At 42.5% G+C, this 20608-nt stretch overlaps 2 protein-coding genes across 2 annotated transcripts; both read left to right on the forward strand.

Annotated features, from left to right (window-relative positions):
- The first annotated feature begins 4173 nt into the window (after positions 1-4173).
- LOC129864743 (snaclec 27-like) lies at positions 4174-5269 on the forward strand. The gene is made up of 3 exons (XM_055937037.1): positions 4174-4621; positions 4782-5010; positions 5248-5269. Exons 1-3 carry the CDS (start codon positions 4174-4176, stop codon positions 5267-5269), a joined length of 699 nt encoding a protein of 232 aa, XP_055793012.1.
- A 37-nt stretch (positions 5270-5306) lies between these two features.
- LOC129864744 (macrophage mannose receptor 1-like) lies at positions 5307-16746 on the forward strand. Its single transcript, XM_055937038.1, has 5 exons — positions 5307-5372; positions 5984-6149; positions 15687-16100; positions 16255-16518; positions 16715-16746. Exons 1-5 carry the CDS (start codon positions 5307-5309, stop codon positions 16744-16746), a joined length of 942 nt encoding a protein of 313 aa, XP_055793013.1.
- The last annotated feature ends 3862 nt before the right edge of the window (positions 16747-20608 follow it).

Consider the following 20608-nt stretch of genomic DNA (forward strand, 5'->3'; position numbering starts at 1 on the left):
GAGGGGTTATGTCAGTAGTCTAGTGCGAGGGGTTATGTCAGTAGTCTAGTGTGAGGGGTTATGTCAGGGGAAACAGTGTTACAGTAGTCTAGTGTGAGGGGTTATATCAGTAGTCTAGTGTGAGGGGTTATGTCAGTAGTCTAGTGTGAGGGGTTATGTCAGTAGTCTAGTGTGAGGGGTTATGTCAGTAGTCTAGTGTGAGGGGTTATGTCAGGGGAAACAGTGTTACAGTAGTCTAGTGTGAGGGGTTATATCAGTAGTCTAGTGTGAGGGGTTATATCAGTAGTCTAGTGTGAGGGGTTATATCAGTAGTCTAGTGTGAGGGGTTATGTCAGTAGTCTAGTGTAAGAGTTAATATCAGTAGTCTAGTGTGAGGGGTTATGTCAGTAGTCTAGTGTGAGGGGTTATGTCAGTAGTCTAGTGTGAGGGTTAATATCAGTAGTCTAGTGTGAGGGGTTATGTCAGTAGTCTAGTGTGAGGGGTTATGTCAGTAGTCTAGTGTGAGGGGTTATGGCAGTAGTCTAGTGTGAGGGGTTATGTCAGTAGTCTAGTGTGAGGGGTTATATCAGTAGTCTAGTGTGAGGGGTTATGACAGTAGTCTAGTGTGAGGGGTTATATCAGTAGTCTAGTGTGAGGGGTTATGTCAGTAGTCTAGTGTGAGGGGTTATGTCAGTAGTCTAGTGTGAGGGGTTATGTCAGTAGTCTAGTGTGAGGGGTTATGTCAGCGTAAACAGTGTTACAGTAGTCTAGTGTGAGGGGTTATATCAGTAGTCTAGTGTGAGGGGTTATGTCAGGAGTCTAGTGTGAGGGGTTATGTCAGTAGTCTAGTGTGAGGGGTTTTGTCAGTAGTCTAGTGTGAGGGGTTATGTCAGTAGTCTAGTGTAAGAGTTAATATCAGTAGTCTAGTGTGAGGGGTTATGTCAGTAGTCTAGTGTGAGGGGTTATGTCAGTAGTCTAGTGTGAGGGGTTATGTCAGTAGTCTAGTGTGAAGGGTTATGTCATTAGTCTAGTGTGAGGGGTTATATCAGTAGTCTAGTGTGAGGGGTTATGTCAGCGTAAACAGTGTTACAGTAGTCTAGTGTGACGGGTTATATCAGTAGTCTAGTGTGAGGGGTTATTTCAGAAGTCAAGTGTGAGGGGTTATGTCAGTATTCTAGTGTGAGGGGTTTTGTCAGTAGTCTAGTGTGAGGGGTTATGTCAGGAGTCTAGTGTGAGGGGTTATGTCAGTAGTCTAGTGTGAGGGGTTTTGTCAGTAGTCTAGTGAGAGGGGTTATGTCAGTAGTCTAGTGTGAGGGGATATGTCAGTAGTTTAGTGTGAGGGGTTATGTCAGTAGTCTAGTGTGAGGGTTAATATCAGTAGACTAGTGTGAGGGGATATGTCAGTAGTCTAGAGTGAGGGGTTATGTCAGTAGTCTAGTGTGAGGGGTTATGTCAGGAGAATTGGTGTTGCAGTAGTCTAGTGTGAGGGGTTATGTCAGTAGTCTAGTGTCAGGGGTTATGTCAGAGGAAACAGTGTTACAGTAGTCTAGTGTGAGGGGTTATGACAGTAGTCTAGTGTGAGGGGTTATGTCAGTAGTCTAGTGTGAGGGGTTATGTCAGTAGTCTAGTGTGAGGGGTTATGTCAGGGTAAACCGTGCTACAGTAGTCTAGTGTGAGGGGTTATATCAGTAGTCTAGTGTGAGGGGTTATGTCAGTAGTCTAGTGTGAGGGGTTATGTCAGTAGTCTAGTGTGAGGGGTTATGTCAGTAGTCTAGTGTGAGGGGTTATGGCAGTAGTCTAGTGTGAGGGGTTATGTCAGTAGTCTAGTGTGAGGGGTTATATCAGTAGTCTAGTGTGAGGGGTTATGACAGTAGTCTAGTGTGAGGGGTTATGTCAGAGGAAACAGTGTTACAGTAGTCTAGTGTGAGGGGTTATGACAGTAGTCTAGTGTGAGGGGTTATGTCAGTAGTCTAGTGTGAGGGGTTATGTCAGTAGTCTAGTGTGAGGGGTTATGTCAGGGGAAACAGTGTTACAGTAGTCTAGTGTGAGGGGTTATATCAGTAGTCTAGTGTGAGGGGTTATGTCAGTAGTCTAGTGTGAGGGGTTATGTCAGTAGTCTAGTGTGAGGGGTTATGTCAGTAGTCTAGTGTGAGGGGTTATGTCAGGGGAAACAGTGTTACAGTAGTCTAGTGTGAGGGGTTATATCAGTAGTCTAGTGTGAGGGGTTATATCAGTAGTCTAGTGTGAGGGGTTATATCAGTAGTCTAGTGTGAGGGGTTATATCAGTAGTCTAGTGTGAGGGGTTATGTCAGTAGTCTAGTGTAAGAGTTAATATCAGTAGTCTAGTGTGAGGGGTTATGTCAGTAGTCTAGTGTGAGGGGTTATGTCAGTAGTCTAGTGTGAGGGTTAATATCAGTAGTCTAGTGTGAGGGGTTATGTCAGTAGTCTAGTGTGAGGGGTTATGTCAGTAGTCTAGTGTGAGGGGTTATGGCAGTAGTCTAGTGTGAGGGGTTATGTCAGTAGTCTAGTGTGAGGGGTTATATCAGTAGTCTAGTGTGAGGGGTTATGACAGTAGTCTAGTGTGAGGGGTTATATCAGTAGTCTAGTGTGAGGGGTTATGTCAGTAGTCTAGTGTGAGGGGTTATGTCAGTAGTCTAGTGTGAGGGGTTATGTCAGTAGTCTAGTGTGAGGGGTTATGTCAGCGTAAACAGTGTTACAGTAGTCTAGTGTGAGGGGTTATATCAGTAGTCTAGTGTGAGGGGTTATGTCAGGAGTCTAGTGTGAGGGGTTATGTCAGTAGTCTAGTGTGAGGGGTTTTGTCAGTAGTCTAGTGTGAGGGGTTATGTCAGTAGTCTAGTGTAAGAGTTAATATCAGTAGTCTAGTGTGAGGGGTTATGTCAGTAGTCTAGTGTGAGGGGTTATGTCAGTAGTCTAGTGTGAGGGGTTATGTCAGTAGTCTAGTGTGAAGGGTTATGTCATTAGTCTAGTGTGAGGGGTTATATCAGTAGTCTAGTGTGAGGTGTTATGTCAGCGTAAACAGTGTTACAGTAGTCTAGTGTGACGGGTTATGTCAGTAGTCTAGTGTGAGGGGTTATTTCAGAAGTCAAGTGTGAGGGGTTATGTCAGTATTCTAGTGTGAGGGGTTTTGTCAGTAGTCTAGTGTGAGGGGTTATGTCAGGAGTCTAGTGTGAGGGGTTATGTCAGTAGTCTAGTGTGAGGGGTTTTGTCAGTAGTCTAGTGAGAGGGGTTATGTCAGTAGTCTAGTGTGAGGGGATATGTCAGTAGTTTAGTGTGAGGGGTTATGTCAGTAGTCTAGTGTGAGGGTTAATATCAGTAGACTAGTGTGAGGGGATATGTCAGTAGTCTAGAGTGAGGGGTTATGTCAGTAGTCTAGTGTGAGGGGTTATGTCAGGAGAATTGGTGTTGCAGTAGTCTAGTGTGAGGGGTTATGTCAGTAGTCTAGTGTCAGGGGTTATGTCAGAGGAAACAGTGTTACAGTAGTCTAGTGTGACGGGTTATGACAGTAGTCTAGTGTGAGGGGTTATGTCAGTAGTCTAGTGTGAGGGGTTATGTCAGTAGTCTAGTGTGAGGGGTTATGTCAGGGGAAACAGTGTTACAGTAGTCTAGTGTGAGGGGTTATATCAGTAGTGTAGTGTGAGAGGTTATGTCAGTAGTCTAGTGTGAGGGGTTATGTCAGTAGTCTAGTGTGAGGGGTTATGTCAGGAGTCTAGTGTGAGGGGTTATGTCAGGGGAAACAGTGTTACAGTAGTCTAGTGTGAGGGGTTATATCAGTAGTCTAGTGTGAGGGGTTATATCAGTAGTCTAGTGTGAGGGGTTATATCAGTAGTCTAGTGTGAGGGGTTATGTCAGTAGTCTAGTGTGAGGGGTTATGTCAGTAGTCTAGTGTGAGGCGTTATGTCAGTAGTCTAGTGTGAGGGGTTATATCAGTAGTCTAGTGTGAGGGGTTATGTCAGTAGTCTAGTGTAAGAGTTAATATCAGTAGTCTAGTGTTGAGTGGTTTTGTCAGTAGTCTAGTGTGAGGGTTAATATCAGTAGTCTAGTGTGAGGGGTTATGTCAGTAGTCTAGTGTGAGGGGTTATGTCAGTAGTCTAGTGTGAGGGGTTATGTCAGTAGTCTAGTGTGAGGGGTTATGTCATTAGAGAGTGTGGTTGGGTTGAGAAGTTGCTTTAAGAAATGTACCTCCATGAATCATTTTCTGTTATAACAGGGTTCTACACACCTTCCTCGTGCCTTCATCAGTATCACCTCATTACCAACTATGTGACCTGGACTGATGCCCAGAGTTACTGCAGAGAGAATTACACTGATCTGGCTACAGTAGATGGCATGGAGGACCTGAACAGGCTGATTACCAGTGGCAGTGATTATGATCTGATTTGGATCGGACTGAAGAAGGGAGACTCCATGAAGTGGCACTGGTCTCTGTCAGACAGACGTTTCTACAGAGAGGGGGAGACTGAATTAAGAAACTGGGACACTGGGACGCCCCAACATGGTAACTGTGCTTTAATGAGTACAGCTGGTCTGTGGAACAACACCTCCTGTGATGACCAGCATCACTTCATCTGTTATGATGGTGAGTGTTTACATACTAATGATGAAGCCTGTTCTAAGTGCTGGAGCTGCCATTGAGTTGAAACAGACTCATGATAACTTTAAGTTGTTAATCAGTTATTGATCTGTTATCAAATCAATGACAACATGTACTATAGATGATCAGTAGATCAGTAGATGATATTTCACTGGATATTTGTATTGATTATTACATTTGACTTTTGCAGGAAAACAAGACACCAACCTAACATACGTCTTAATTCAGGAGAACAAGACCTGGATAGATGCTCAGAGTTACTGCAGACAGAATCACACAGACCTGGTCAGTGTGAGGAACCAGACTGAGAACACAGAGATAAGGAAGAATATATCACTGAGGGGACTTCCTGTGTGGATCGGTCTGTTTCAAGACTCCTGGATATGGTCAGACCAGAGTGACTCCTCATTCAGAAACTGGTGGCCAGAATCCTTTTCAACAGATCAGAGTTACAACTGCACTCTGATGTCATCTTATGTTTCTGATCCTTCTTATTTTAAATTGATAAATTATCCCTGTGATAACGCCTTTCCTTTCATCTGCTATGGTAAGTTACCATATTCTACACCTGATCTATCTGATACTATGATGACAGGAGAACTCTAAAGTTGCCCCATGATTCACTATTGTCATTGTTGGATTGTATTCTCTTGTAGGCCCAGCTGTGGAGACCCCTGAGAAACCCCAACTGAAGAGACAGGTGGTGAGAATGAAGATGACCCCAAAGGATCAAAATCTGAACCTCAGTGATCCTGCTGTTCAGGACGCCATCTTACAAGAGGTGAGTTTCACCCTGTTCATGAAGAACCAACTCAGTAATGATACCAACTGTACAGAGCTCTTCTCTGGTCTGGGTCCTAGTCTGTTGTGGATTACCTCCTCTCTGGACTCGGGCCTAGTCTGTTGTGGATGTCCTCCTCTCTGGTCTGCGTCCTAGTCTGTTGTGGATGACCTTCTCACTGGTCTGGGATCTAGTCTGTTGAGGATGACTTCCTCTCTGGTCTGGGTCCTTGTCTGTTTGTGGACGACCTTCTATCCTGGCCGTGACCCCACTCTCCAAGGGTGTCTCAGAGACAGTGGGATATCCAAAAACACATGACTAATACAGAGTGAAATATTAAAATCAAATCAAATCTTATTTTTCACATACACATGGTTAGCAGTTATTGCGAGTGTGAAATGCTTGTGCTTCTAGTTCCGACAGTGCAACGATATCTAACAACTAATCTAACAGTTCCACAACAACTACCTAATACACACAAATCTAAGTAAAGGGATGGAATAAGAATATGTACATATAAATATATGGATGGGCCATGACCGACCGGTAGAGACAAGATGCAGTAGATGGTATAAAAGTGTGGGTCTCTGTGTGTCTTTGTGTTTCTCCAGATAAGGATCAAGCTGAAGGAGCAGGGGTTACCTGCAGACATCAAAGTGACATGGAAAAAGCAGCCTGATGGGAAGGTCTTCCACAAGGAGAATAAGGGGTCTCCCAAGAAAGAAGAGGAGGAGAAGAAGATGAAGAGGATGATGACAAAGAGAGAACTCCAGTTATGTCAAATGTTCTCCTTACATTTCTTTTTTTTAGTTAGATAAATTATCTGTACTGCAATGTTTTTTCTGAACCTAATTAAATGTGTTTTATTAAGTAAATTGTTTAATTATAAACATTAATAGTGTTTTATCATGAGATTTTTTTCTCTATAATATTCTTGACTTGGTTGTTTTATTACAGGGTGTGTTCTCAACATAGACTTTTCACACATCATGTCTGTAAATGAGTTATCTGTAGTTATGTTGATATACAGTGCTGTGAAAAAGTATTTGCCTCCATTCTAATTTTCTCAACTTTTACATATTTTTGATACTGAATGTTATCTGATCTTCAAAGAAAACAGAATATTAGATGAAGGGAACCTGAGTGAACAAATAACACAACAATTACATACCTGTTTAATTTATTTCATAACAAAGTTATGTAACACCCAATGTTCATGTGTTAAAAAGTCAACTCTGTGACATTTGTGGGTTTTCAATCATGAACTGGTCGTTTCAAGTCCTGCCACAACATCTCAAATGGGATCATTAGGTCTGGATTTTGACTAGGTCATTCCAAAACTTCAAATGTGTTGCTTTTTAACCATTTTCATGTAGACTTGATTGTGTGTTTTGGATCAATGTCTTGCTGCATGACCCACCTGCGTTTCAGCATCAGCTCACAGACGGATGGCCTGACATTCTCCTGTAGAATTCTCTGATACAGAGCAGAATTCATGGTTCCTTCTATAAAGGCAATTCGTCCAGGTCCTGAGGCAGCAAAGCATCCTCACACCATTTCACTTCCACCACCATGCTTGACCGTTGGTAGAGGGTTTTTACGGCAGAATGCAGTGTTTGGTTTTCACCAGGCATAATGGGACCCATGTCGTCCAGAAAGTTTGGACTCACTTTTGACTCATCTGTCCATAAAACATTCTTCTAAGAGTCTGGATGATCATCCATGTGCTTCCAGGTGCATTTTGGCTAACTTTAGTCAACTGTTTGGACTAGATGGGTCCCATTATGTCTGATGAAAACCAAACACTGCATTCTACAGTAAAAACATCATACCAGTAGTCAAGCATGGTGGTGGTAGTGTGATGGTTTGAGGATGCTTTGCTGAGTTAAAGCAGTTCTGCATGGAAGAGTGGGCCACAATTCCTCCACAGCAATGTGAGAGACTGATCAACAACTACAGGAAGTGTTTGGTTGCAGTCATTAGAGCTAAAGGTGGAACAACCAGTTATTGAGTGTAAAGGGGCAATTACTTTTTCACACAGGGGATTTGGGTGTTAAATAACTTTGTGAATTAAATAGATAAAATAAGTATAAATATGTTTTGTTATTTTGTAAACTCAGGTTCGCTTTATCAAATTTTAGGTTTTGGTTGAAAATCTAATAACATTAAGTACTACATTTTTCAAAAATAGAGAAAATCAGAAAGGGGACAAATACTTTTTCACAGAACTGTAAGTATCAATGTGTTTTTCTAATTGGAATGTAACTTTCTTTAATTGAAAATGTATTTAGACCATAGTTTACATACTGCATAGTAAATGTAGTCTCAGCATGTTTTAATTGGTTAATGAAGATGTCTTTTCTGATGATCAAATAAATACTTGTTGCAGATTGACAGTATAGGTCTAGAGTTGTGATTCTTCAAGTTTCAACTTAATATTATTTAAATGTTTATTTGACACATTTAACCTAATGATGAAGACAGCTAGACATAATGTGTAATCAAGTCCTCTCTTCAGGACTCTGATACACTGGTACCAGTTAGAACCATGTCCTGCTGACCAGAGCTTTAGTTATGTTTTACATAACTTCCTCAAATCAGACAGAGGGGAACTTTACCACATCAAGCCAGACCGAGGATATTTCCTGGAACACACAATGATTTGACATCAGTAATTAACCTGGTCTCAGATCTGTTTGTGGCCTCTTGCCAACTCTCATGTGTGTTGTGGTTCTGTGTGGCTCAGTTTGTAGAACATGGTGCTTTCAATGCCAGGATTGTTGGTTTGTTTCCCCTGAGGCCACCAATATGGAAAATGTATGCTTGACCACTTTTGGATGAAAGGTTATATTATATTTTGGCACACCTGTATTTGGGGAGTTTCTTGGCTGTCTGCTTAGGGTTGTTGTCCTGTAGGAAGGTGAATTTTCACCACACATGGTGTCTGCGGTTGTGAGGCCGGTTGGACGTACTGCTAAATTCTCAAAAATTATGTTGGAGACAGCTAATGAGAGAAAAAGTAATATTACATTCTCTGGCAACAGCTCTGGTAGACATTCCTGTAGTGAGCATGTCAATTGCAAGCTCCTTCAAAACTTGAGACATCAGTGGAATTGCGTTGTGTGACAAAACCACACATTTTAGAGTTGCCTTTTATTGTCCCCAGCACAAGGTGGACCTGTGTAATGATCATGCTGTTTAGTCACCTTCTTGATATGCCACACCTGTCAGGTGGATGGTTTATCTTGGCCAAGGAGAAATGCTCACTAACAGGTTTGTAAACAAATAAAACATTTTTATAAATATGCTTTATTGTGCTTATGAAGAATTTCTGGGATCTTTCATTTCAACTCATGAAACATGGGACCAAAAACTTTACATGTTGCGTTCATATTTTTGTTCATATTTTTGTTCAATGAACTACTTATCCATTTGTTCATTGTAGTTTGGTTATTATCAAGCTAGAAATGACAATGACCTTAGGAGTTGACCGACAGCACAACAGATCTGGGACCTGCAAGCTACATACTGTAACTACCACACCATATCACAAGCATCTTAGGTGTGCTGATCTAGGATCAGTTTTGCCTTTCAGAACATAATGAATGAAACGACATGGACAGGGGGGGAGCAGATCCTACATTCAGAAAAAAAGGTTCCAAAAGAGTTCTTCGACTGGATCCATGACAACCCTTTGAATAATATCCCTTTCTGGTTCCATGTAGAACCCTTTTTAACACAGGTAGAACTCTTTTGGGTTCTATGTAGAACCCTCTGTGGAAAGGGTTTTACATGATAGTGCAACGACAGAGGAGAGGGAGGTCAGAGAACCCAATGACAGAGGAGAGGGAGGTCAGAGAACCCAATGACAGAGGAGAGGGAGGGCAGAGAACACAATGATAGAGTAGAGGGAGGTCAGAGAACCCAATGACAGAGGAGAGGGAGGTCAGAGAACCCAATGACAGAGGAGAGGGAGGGCAGAGAACACAATGACAGAGGAGAGGGAGGTCAGAGAACACAATGACAGAGGAGAGGGAGGTCAGAGAACCCAATGACAGAGGAGAGGGAGGTCAGAGAACACAATGACAGAGGAGAGGGAGGGCAGAGAACACAATGACAGAGGAGAGGGAGGTCAGAGAACACAATGACAGAGGAGAGGGAGGTCAGAGAACCCAATGACAGAGGAGAGGGAGGGCAGAGAACCCAATGACAGAGGAGAGGGAGGTCAGAGAACCCAATGACAGAGGAGAGGGAGGTCAGAGAACCCAATGACAGAGGAGAGGGAGGGCAGAGAACACAATGACAGAGGAGAGGGAGGTCAGAGAACCCAATGACAGAGGAGAGGGAGGTCAGAGAACCCAATGACAGAGGAGAGGGAGGGCAGAGAACACAATGAGAGAGGAGAGGGAGGTCAGAGAACACAATGCTGGAGGTGTTTAGTGTCTAGACACTGAGTGTACAAAACATCAGGACCACCTGCTCTCTCCATGACAGTTACAAGTTAATCACCAGTCAGCTGATATCAAGCCAATTGATCATGAGGGATGAGATGGAACGAGCTATTTGGAGTGGAGATCCACTACCAGCCAACTTGACACAACAGTGGGAAGCATTGGTGTTGACTTTGGCCATCGTCCTTCTGGAACTCTCTTGATACCTTGTATCCCTCTCAGTTCAGGCCTCACTGACCTGAACAATTCTTGAAATTACAAAACCCTTTGATTTTTAAGAGTTGGGTCCTTTACGGTACAATGAGGCAATTTCTGGGCAATATGTCTGTCTAGAGGAGTGGGTTATCTCCTTTGGATCAACAGAAACATCACTTGCAAATGTTCTGTATAGCCTCTCTAGCTGTTTCCTTCTCTGGCTCTGTCCAACCCCTTATCCAGTGGGATGAATGTCAGTTCAAATCACAGTTTTGTTTGTTTTGAGATGAATAACAAATTCAAGCAAATGAGGAACAGTGTAAGGTTTAAATAGGGACAAACATGGGATGACAGACACACAGTAGGAGAGACAGAGAGACAGAAAGGGGAGATAGTTGGATACCGAGAGAGAGATAGAGATAGAGACAGAGACAGAGACAGAGAATTTTCTTCAAACAACAGGTGAGGCCATTTTGGATTGTAGATATATTCAGATATATCATATTTCATAGATATTTCATTGTAGAGAAATGTTTATAGTATTTATTAGATACTTTTTTAATTCCAAGTTTTAAAGGTTCCAGTGTAGAATAATCAACCATGTGATCTAACCCTTGTTGTTTCTCTGGAGACGTAATGTTGAGGTTTTTCACCACTACCCACTTCCAATACTTTAGAAACCTAACAATCCCTGATTGTTCCTGTCTCTGAACAGGTGATAACCCTCTATGTGGGGAGCATTATCTTCACCTGTCCTGTCACATCATATCAGTAAAGAAGGAGAAAGACAGTTTGCATTGGTAAAGTGTTGATACCTTGAAGTGCATTCATTTTAATCATATATCCTTTGAATTTCACAGTGATGGAAACGCTGTTGTATCTCACCCTGCTAATCTCAGGTCAGTTTACTGTGTGTGTGTCCCTGCAAACATGCCCACATTGGGCCGATGTGTTCTTGCTAATCGGCTCCATATTATCCCCCAAGGCATTGGCCCATTGTGGCCCAGTGTGTCCCAGTGTTGTCAGCTCATATCTGGTGAGGACAGCCTTCACTGTTCCTGAAATAATCAAATCAAATCAAAGTTCATTTGTTACGTGCTCCGAATACAACATGTTTAGACATTACAGTGAAATGCTTACAGCCTCTAACCAACAGTGCAAAAAAGGTATTAGGTGAAAAATAGGTAAGTAAAGAAATAAAAACAACAGGAAAAAGACAGTGAAAAATAACAGTAGCGAGGCTATAACAGAGGCGAGGCTACATACAGACATCGGTTAGTCGGGCTGATTGAGGTAGTATGTACATTAATGTATAGTTAAAGTGACTATGCATATATGATAAAAAGAGAGTAGCAGCAGCGTAAAAGAGGGGTTGGGGGGCACAATGCAAATAGTCCGGGTAGCCTTTTGATTACTTGTTCAGGAGTCTTATTGTCACACCCTGGCCTTAGTTATCTTTGTTTCCTTTATTATGTTTGTTAGGTCAGGGTGTGACATGGGGAAGGTTTGTGTTTGGGTGGTTATATGGTTAAGGGGTTGTTGGGTTTTGTGTGTGTGGTTTTGTGTTGAGTGAGTATGTCTAGGTATGTCTATGGTTTAGTGAGGGTTTCTAGGTATGTCTATGGTTGCCTGAGTGGTTTCTCAATCAGAGACAGGTGTCTTTCATTTGTCTCTGATTGGGAGCCATATTTTAGGCGGCCATAGGCATCATGTGTTTGTTGGGTCATTGAGTTAGTCATTGTCTTAGTCTGTGTCTAGGTCTGTTTCAAGTTTGCATGTTTTGCATTTAGTCGGTTGGTTTCACGGTCTTTGATTTGTTGTTTTGCTTCGTTAGTTCATCTCCTAAATAAAGAGAAGATGCATTATTTACACGCTGCGCCTTGGTCCTATCTCTCTCCCATGGACGATCGTGACACTTATGGCTTGGGGGTAAAAACTAATGAGAAGCCTTCTTGTCCTAGACTTGGCACTCCGGTACCGCTTGCCATGCGGTAGTAGAGAGAACAGTCTATGACTGGTGTGGCTGGGGTCTTTGACAATTTTTAGGGCATTCCTCTGACACCGCCTGGTGTAGAGGTCCTGGATGGCAGGAAGCTTAGCCCCAGTGATGCACTGGGCCACAAGGCACTACCTTCTGTAGTGCCTTGCTGTCGGAGGCCGAGCAATTGCCGTACCAGGCAGTGATGCAACCAGTTAGGATGCTCTCGATGCTACAGCTGTAGAACCTTTTGAGGATCTGAGGGCCCATGCCAAATCTTTTTAGTTTCCTGAGGTGGAATAAGCTTTGTCGTGCCCTCTTCAACACTCTTAGTGTGTTTGGACCATTCTAGATTGTTGGTGATGTGGACACCAAGGCACTTGAAGCTCTAAACCTGCTCCATTACAGCCTCGTCGATGAGAATGGGGGCATGCTCGGTCCTCCTATTCCTGTAGTCCACAATCATCTCCTTAGTCTTGGTAACGTTGAGGGATAGGTTGTTATTCTGGCACCACCCGGCCAGGTCTCTGACCTCCTCCCTATAGGCTGTCTCGTCGTTGTCAGTGATCAGGCCTACCACTGTTGTGTCATCAGTAAACTTAATTATGGTGTTGGAGTCGTGCCTGGCCATGCAGTCGTGGGTGAACAGGGAGTACAGGAGGGGACTGAGCACGCACTCCTGAGGGGCCCCTGTGTTGAGGATCAGCGTGGCAGATGTGTTGTTACCTACACTCACCACCTGGGGGCGTCCCGTCAGGAAGTCCAGGACTCAGTTGCAGATTGAGTTGTTTAGTCCCAGGATCCTTAGCTTAGTGATGAACTTTGAGGGTACTATTGTGTTGCTGTAGTCAATGAATAGCATTCTCACATAAGTGTTCCTTTTGTCCAGGTTGGAAAGGGCAGTGTGGAGTGCAATAGAGATTGCATCATCTGTGGATCTGTTTGGGCGGTATGCAAATTGGAGTGTGTCTAGGGTTTCTGGGATAATGGTGTTGATGTGAGCCATTACCAGCCTTTCAAAGCACTTCATGGCTACGGACGTGAGTGCTACGTGTCTGTAGTCATTTAAGCAGTTTACCTTCATGTTCGTGGGCACAGGGACTATGGTGGTCTGCTTGAAACATGTTGGTATTACAGACTCAATCAGGGACATGTTGAAAATGTCAGTGAAGACACCTGCCATTTGGTCAGCACATGGCCGGAGCACACGTCCTGGTAATCTGTCTGGCCCCACAGCCTTGTGAATGTTGACCTGTTTAAAGGTCTTACTCACGTCGGCTACGGAGAGCGTGATCACACAGGCGTCCGGAACAGCTGATGATCTCATGCATGCCTCATTGTTGCTTGCCTCGATGCGAGCATAGAAGTGATTTAGCTAATCTGGTAGGCTTTAGTCACTGGGCAGCTCGCACCTGTGCTTCCCTTCATAGTCTGTAATAGTTTGCATGCCTTGCCACATAAGACGAGCGTCGGAGCCGGTGTAGTACGATTTAATTTTAGCCCTGTATGGATGCTTTGCCTGTTTGATAGTTCATCGCAGGGCATAGCAGGATTTCTTACAAGCTTCCGGTTTAGAGTCCCGCATCTTGAAAGCGGCAGCTCTACCCTTTAGCTCAGTGCGAATGTTGCCTGTAATCCATGGCTTCTGGTTGGGGTATGTACGTACAGTCACTGTGGGGACGACGTCCTCGATGCACTTATTAATAAAGCCAGTGACTGATGTGGTGTACTTCTCAATGCCATAGGAAGAATCCCAGAACATTTTCAAGTCTGTGATAGCAAAACCGTCCTGTAGTTTAGCATCTGCTTCATCTGACCACTTTTTTGTAGACCGAGTCACTGTTGCTTCCTGCTTTAATTTGTGCTTGTAAGCAGGAATCAGGAGTATAGAGTTGTAGTCGGATTTACCAATTGGAGGGCGAGGAAGAGCTTTCTACACGTCTCTGTGTGTGGAGTACAGGTGATCCAGAATTGTTTTCCCATTGGTTGCACTTTTAACATGTTGATAGAAATGAGGTAGAACTGATTTTAGTTTCCCTGCATTAACGTCTCCGGCCACTAGGAGCGCCGCCTCTGGGTGAGTGGTTTCCTGTTTGCTTATTTCCTTATACAGCTGACTGAGTGCGGTCTTAGTGCCAGCATCTGTCTGTGGTGGTAAATAAACAGCCACTAAAAGTATAGCTGAAAACTCTCTAGGCAAGTAGAGTGGTCTGCAATTTATCACAAGATACTCTACTTCAGGCAAGCAAAATCTAGAGACTTCCTTAGATTTCGTGCACCAGCTGTTGTTTACAAATATGCACAGACTGCACCCCCTCTTCTTACTGGATTGTGCTGTTTTATCCTGCTGGTGCAGCGTATATCCCGCTAGCTGAATATCCATGTTGTCATTCAGCCACGATTCCGTGAAACATAGGATATTACAGTTTTTGATGTCCTGATCTCAGTCCTGTTTAAAGTAACTGATCTCAGTCCTGTTTAAAGTAACTGATCTCAGTCCTGTTTAAAGTAACTGATCTCAGTCCTGTTTAAAGTAACTGATCTCAGTCCTGTTTAAAATAACTGATCTCAGACCTGTTTAAAGCAACTGATCTCAGTCCTGTTTAAAATAACTGATCTCAGTCCTGTTTAAAGTAACTGATCTCAGTCCTGTTTAAAATAACTGACCTCAGTCCTGTTTAAAGTAACTGATCTCAGTCCTGTTTAAAGTAACTGATCTCAGTCCTGTTTAAAGTAACTGTTCTCAGTCCTGTTTAAAATAACTGATCTCAGTCCTGTTTAAAGTAACTGATCTCATTCCTGTTTAAAGTAACTGATCTCAGTCCTGTTTAAAGTAACTGATCTCAGTCCTGTTTAAAGTAACTGATCTCAGTCCTGTTTAAAGTAACTGATCTCAGTCCTGTTTAAAGTAACTGATCTCAGTCCTGTTTAAAGTGAACTGTGGTATTAAGAGAAACATAACTCTGTTCTCTTTGTATTCACTCTGCCTCTGGCTTTGAATGACGACTCAACTCTTTGCTAGTTCACTTCCTCTATTTTGTGGACAGAGTCCTCTTTGCATTCACACTTTTATGTTTAGAAAGGATTCAAGATCTTTTTCCAACATTCACTCAATGCACCCTGGGATTTTACAAAGTGCAGGACAAGACATTCAATCAGAATGAGTTATTGGACATCTAGAAAAACCTACTTACATTTTGGAAGATAATAGATAAAGACAATAATTATAATGAGAAGATACTATTAACATGTACTGTACATTTCATTGCTGACAGAAATAATAGCAATAGAACAACTGCAGAATAACCGCAGAATAAATAATGATTTATTTGAAAATTGTACACCCAAGGAAGTCTACCGCCCCTCAAAGATCCCTCACCGACCCAACAAAGGACCAATGAACATCCACGCAGGAAAAGTGTGGTCATGTGTTTATGGATGTAGGTGTGTGTGTCTGTGTGTGTGTGTGTGTGTGTGTGTGTGTGTGTGTGTGTGTGTGTGTGTGTGTGTGTGTGTGTGTGTGTGTGTGTGTGTGTGTGTGTGTGTGTGTGTGTGTGTGTGTGTGTGTGTGTGTGTGTTTGCAGACCAAGGTGTACTGTACTGTATGTTAACAGATCCATAGAGAGTGTGGTTGGGTTGAGAAGTTGCTGGAAGAAATGTACCTCCATGAATCATTATTCTGTTATACAGGGTTCTACACACCTTCCTCGTGCCTTCATCAGTATCATCTCATTACCAAATATATGAACTGGACTGATGCCCAGAGATACTGCAGAGAGAATTACACTGATCTGGCTACAGTAGATGACATGGAGGACCTGAACAGGCTGATCACCAATGTCAGTGTTTATGATTATTTCTGGATCGGACTGAAGAAGGGAGACTCCATGAAGTGGCACTGGTCTCTGGCAGACAGACGTTTCTACAGAGAGGGGGAGACTGAGTTCAGAAACTGGGACACTGGGAAATCCCAAAATGGTAACTGTGCTTTAATGAGTACAGCTGGTCTGTGGAACAACACCTCCTGTGATGACCAGCATCACTTCATCTGTTATGATGGTGAGTGTTTACATACTAATGATGAAGCCTGTTCTAAGTGCTGGAGCTGCCATTGAGGTGAAACATAGACTCATGATAACTTTAAGTTATTAATCAGTTATTGATCTGTTATCAAATCAATGACAACATGTACTATAGATGATCAGTAGATGATATTTCACTGGATATTTGTATTGATGATTACATTTGACTTTTGCAGGAAAACAAGACACCAACCTAACATACGTCTTAATTCAGGAGAACAAGACCTGGACAGATGCTCAGAGTTACTGCAGACAGCATCACACAGACCTGGTCAGTGTGAGGAACCAGACTGAGAACACAGAGATAGAGAAGAAGATATCAGTGAGGGGACTTCCTGTGTGGATCGGTCTGTTTCAAGACTCCTGGAGATGGTCAGACCAAAGTGACTCCTCATTCAGAAACTGGACATTAGAATATCCTGATGCTTCAGGACAGAACTGTGTTGCATTGCTTTTTAAATCAGTTAATTTTGCTAAATGGATGAATCATCCCTGTGACCACAGACATTATTTCTTCTGCTATACTGGTAAATTACAATTTTTTCAACCTGATCTACCTGACATTCTGATGACAGGAGAACTCTAACGTTGCCCCATGATACACTACTGTCGTTGTGGGATTGTATTCTCTTGTAGGCCCAGCTGTGGAGACCCCTGAGAAACCCTAACTGAAGAGACAGGTGGTGAGAATGAAAGTGACCCCAAAGGATCAAAATCTGAACCTCAGTGATCCTGCTGTTCAGGACTCCATCTTACAAGAGGTGAGTTTCACCCTGTTCATGAAGAACCAACTCAGCAATGATACCAACTGTACAGAGCTCTTCTCTGGTCTGAGTCCTAGTCTGTTGTGGATGTCCTCCTCTCTGGTCTGGGATCTAGTCTGTTGTGGATGTCCTCCTCTCTGGTCTGGGTCCTAGTCTGTTGTGGATGACCTCCTCTCTGGTCTGGGATCTAGTCTGTTTGAAGATGACCTCCTCTCTGGTCTGGGTCCTAGTCTGATGTGGATGTCCTCCTCTCTGGTCTGGGTCCTAGTCTGTTGTGGATGTCCTCCTCTCATCTGGGTCCTAGTCTGTTGTGGATGTCCTCCTCCCTGGTCTGGGTCCTAGTCTGTTGTGGATGACCTCCTCTCTGGTCTGGGTCCTTGTCTGTTTGTGGACAACCTTCTACCCTGGCTGTGACCCAGCTCTCAAAGGGTGTCTCAGGGAGAGTGGGATATCCAAAAACACATTTCCAATTCACACATGTTGGGGATGGGGGCGCTGTTTAGACTATTTATGCTAATGTGGCTAATTTTTTAAACGGCTTCCCACAAAATCCTTGATCGTACAATATGCATATTATTATTATTATTGGATAGAAAACAGTCTATAGTTTCTATAGGAGTTGAAATTTTGTCTCTAAGTGGAACAGAGCCCATTCTACAGCAATTTCCCTGACATGGAGTCAGATTTGAGAAATGTTGGCCACTCTTCTGAAGTCATTTAAAAGGGCACTGTCGTTGCTATGACTATACGGACACTTCTTACGTCTTCCCCTGGATGCCTTTACGTGATGACGATTCCAACGGTGTCGATTGCGCGTTCACAGGCCCTACAAATCAAAAAACCCTGAAGCTAGTCATTCTTTGGGAGCTGCGTCATGAGCCTAGAGGACCCCGGCGCGCACCTGTTCCAAGCGTTAGTTTAGCCTGTTATATTTCTCCGGTCATCTTTTCACTCGTTATAGGAGTTAAAAACATCATAAGGTAGTTAATTTAAAGCGTTTTATAGCAATTTATATCCGTTTAGTGCGATTTTGGGACATTTATTTTTGCAACGATGTGAAAAGTTGGGCACGCTTTTCAGTTCATCCCGAACGCAGTTGACATTTCCACATGGCAAGAGGACAGCTTTCCACCAAAAGACGATTTCTCCCAAGAAAGGATCCTTTGCCCAAGATACTGATGGAAGAACAGCTCAAGGTAGGACATTTTTATTATGATAAATCGTGTTTCTGTCGAAACATTTTAGTGGCTTAGGACGCCATGTTTTTTGACGTAGCTTCGCTTGGCGCAAACTGTATTGAAAAGTAAGGATAAATTAAAAAATGTAATAACGCAATTGTATTAAGAATTAAATTGTCTATCAATCCCTGTCCACCCTATATTTTTTAGTCACGTTTATGAGTATTTATGTATAAGAGTAGATCACTGTCTAAGTGGCGCAAGGACATTTTCTTTACCAGCTTGTCTACATTTCACATTGTCTAACCATGATTTTGGTGGCTAAATATAAACATTTGCGATCAAACTCTATATGGAATGTGTAATATGATGTTACAGGAGTGTCATCGGAAGAATTCTGAGAAGGTTAGTGAAAAAATTAATATCTTTTGGCGATGTTGACTTTTATCGCTCACTTTGGCTAGAATCAATGCTGGGCTGCTAATTGCTATGTGCTAAGCTAATATAACGATTTATTGTGTTTTCGCTGTAAGACACTTAGAAAATCTGAAATATTGTCTGTATTCACAGGATCTGTGTCTTTCGATTCGTGTATGCTGTGTATTTTTACGAAATGTTTGATGATTAGTAGTTAGGTAAACACGTTGCTCATTGTAATTATTCTAGTCCATTTGTGATGGTGGGTGCAATTGTAAACTATGCCATCTACCTGAAATATGCACTTTTTTCTAACAAAACCTATCCCATACCATAAATATGTTATCAGACTGTCATCTAATGAGTTTTTTTGTTGGTTAGGGGCTATAAATATCTTAGTTTAGCCGAATTGGTGATGGCTACTGGTGTTGGTGGACAAATAAAAGATGGTGGAATATGCTAATGTGTTTTTAGGTAATAGATGTACATCTTTACATATTGTGTCTTCCCTGTAAAACATTTTAAAAATCGGAAATGTTGACTGGATTCACAAGATCTGTGTCTTTCATTAGCTCTATTAGATTTTAATGTGTGAAAGTCAAATATTTTAAAAATATATTTTTTTTGAATTTCGCGGCACTGGTTTTTCAGTGGGGGGGGGGGGGGGGGGGGTGCCGCTAGCGCCACGCTGATCCTAGACAGGTTAAAGCACACTTGTACATGTGTGAAATAGGTCAAATATAAGCCTCATCTCCTTATCGAGTCAAAGGTTTGAAGTGAAGAAAGAACGTCTCAGTATAGCAGGAAGGAATGGTAGTTGTAGATCTTCAGGATGATTAATACAGTGTGAAATATTCAAATCAAATCAAATCAAATTTTTCACAAACACATGGTTAGCAGATGTTATTGTGAGTGTAGCGAAATGCTTGTGCTTCTAGTTCTGACAGTGCAACAATATCTAACAACTAATCTAACAATTCCACAACAACTACCTAATACACACAAATCTAATTAAAGGGATGGAATAAGAATATGTACATATTTGTCACATTCCTGACCTGTTTTCTCTTGTTTTGTATGTGTTTATTGGTCAGGGCGTGAGTTTTGGGTGGGCAGTCTATGTTTTCTATTTCTATGTTGGGTTTTTGTGTTCGGCCTGGTATGATTCTCAATCAGAGACAGGTGTGTATCGTTTGTCTCCGATTGAGAGTCATACTAAGGCAGCCAGGGTTTCACTGGTGTTTTGTGGGTGTTTGTTCTTGTGTCAGCGTTTGGGCCACACAGGACTGTTGCAGGTTAGTCACGTTTGTTGTTTTGTTAATTTGTAGTGTTTGTTGGTTTGCCATTAAAACATGAATACCTACAACTCCGCATCTTGGTCCGATCCATGCTCCTCCTCGTCTGAGGAGGAGAACGACTACGACAACCTTTACAATATTAATATATGGATGGCCCATGACCGACCGGTATAGACGAGATGCAAGAGATGGTATAAAAGTGTGGGTCTCTGTGTGTCTTTGTGTTTCTCCAGATAAGGAACAAGCTGAAGGAGCAGGGGTTACCTGCAGACATCAAAGTGACATGGAAAAAGCAGCCTGATGGGAAGGTCTTCCACAAGGAGGAAGAGGGGTCTCCCAATAAAGAAGAGGAGGAGAAGATGAAGAAGAGGATGATGACAAAGAGAGAACTCTAGTTATGTAAAATGTTCTCCTTACATTTCTCTTATTATTTACATTAAAATTCTGTACTGGGATGTATTTTCTGTTTGGTTTTCACCAAGCATAATGGGACCCATGTCGTTCAAAACGTTTTGACTCACTTTTGACTCATCTGTCCATAAAACATTCTTCTAAGAGTCTGGATGATCATCCATGTGCTTCCAGGTGCATGTTGACTAACTTTAGTCAACTGTTTGGACTAGATGGGTCCCATTATGTCTGATGAAAACCAAACACTGCATTCTACAGTAAAAACATCATACCAGTAGTCAAGCATGGTGGTGGTAGTGTGATGGTTTGGGGATGCTTGCTGAGTTAAAGCAGTTCTGCATGGAAGAGTGGGCCACAATTCCTCCACAGCAATGTGAGAGACTGATCAACAACTACAGGAAGTGTTTGGTTGCAGTCATTAGAGCTAAAGGTGGAACAACCAGTTATTGAGTGTAAAGGGGA

The sequence above is a fragment of the Salvelinus fontinalis genome, chromosome 11 (assembly GCF_029448725.1).
Source record: "Salvelinus fontinalis isolate EN_2023a chromosome 11, ASM2944872v1, whole genome shotgun sequence".
NCBI classification, from domain to species: domain Eukaryota; kingdom Metazoa; phylum Chordata; class Actinopteri; order Salmoniformes; family Salmonidae; genus Salvelinus; species Salvelinus fontinalis.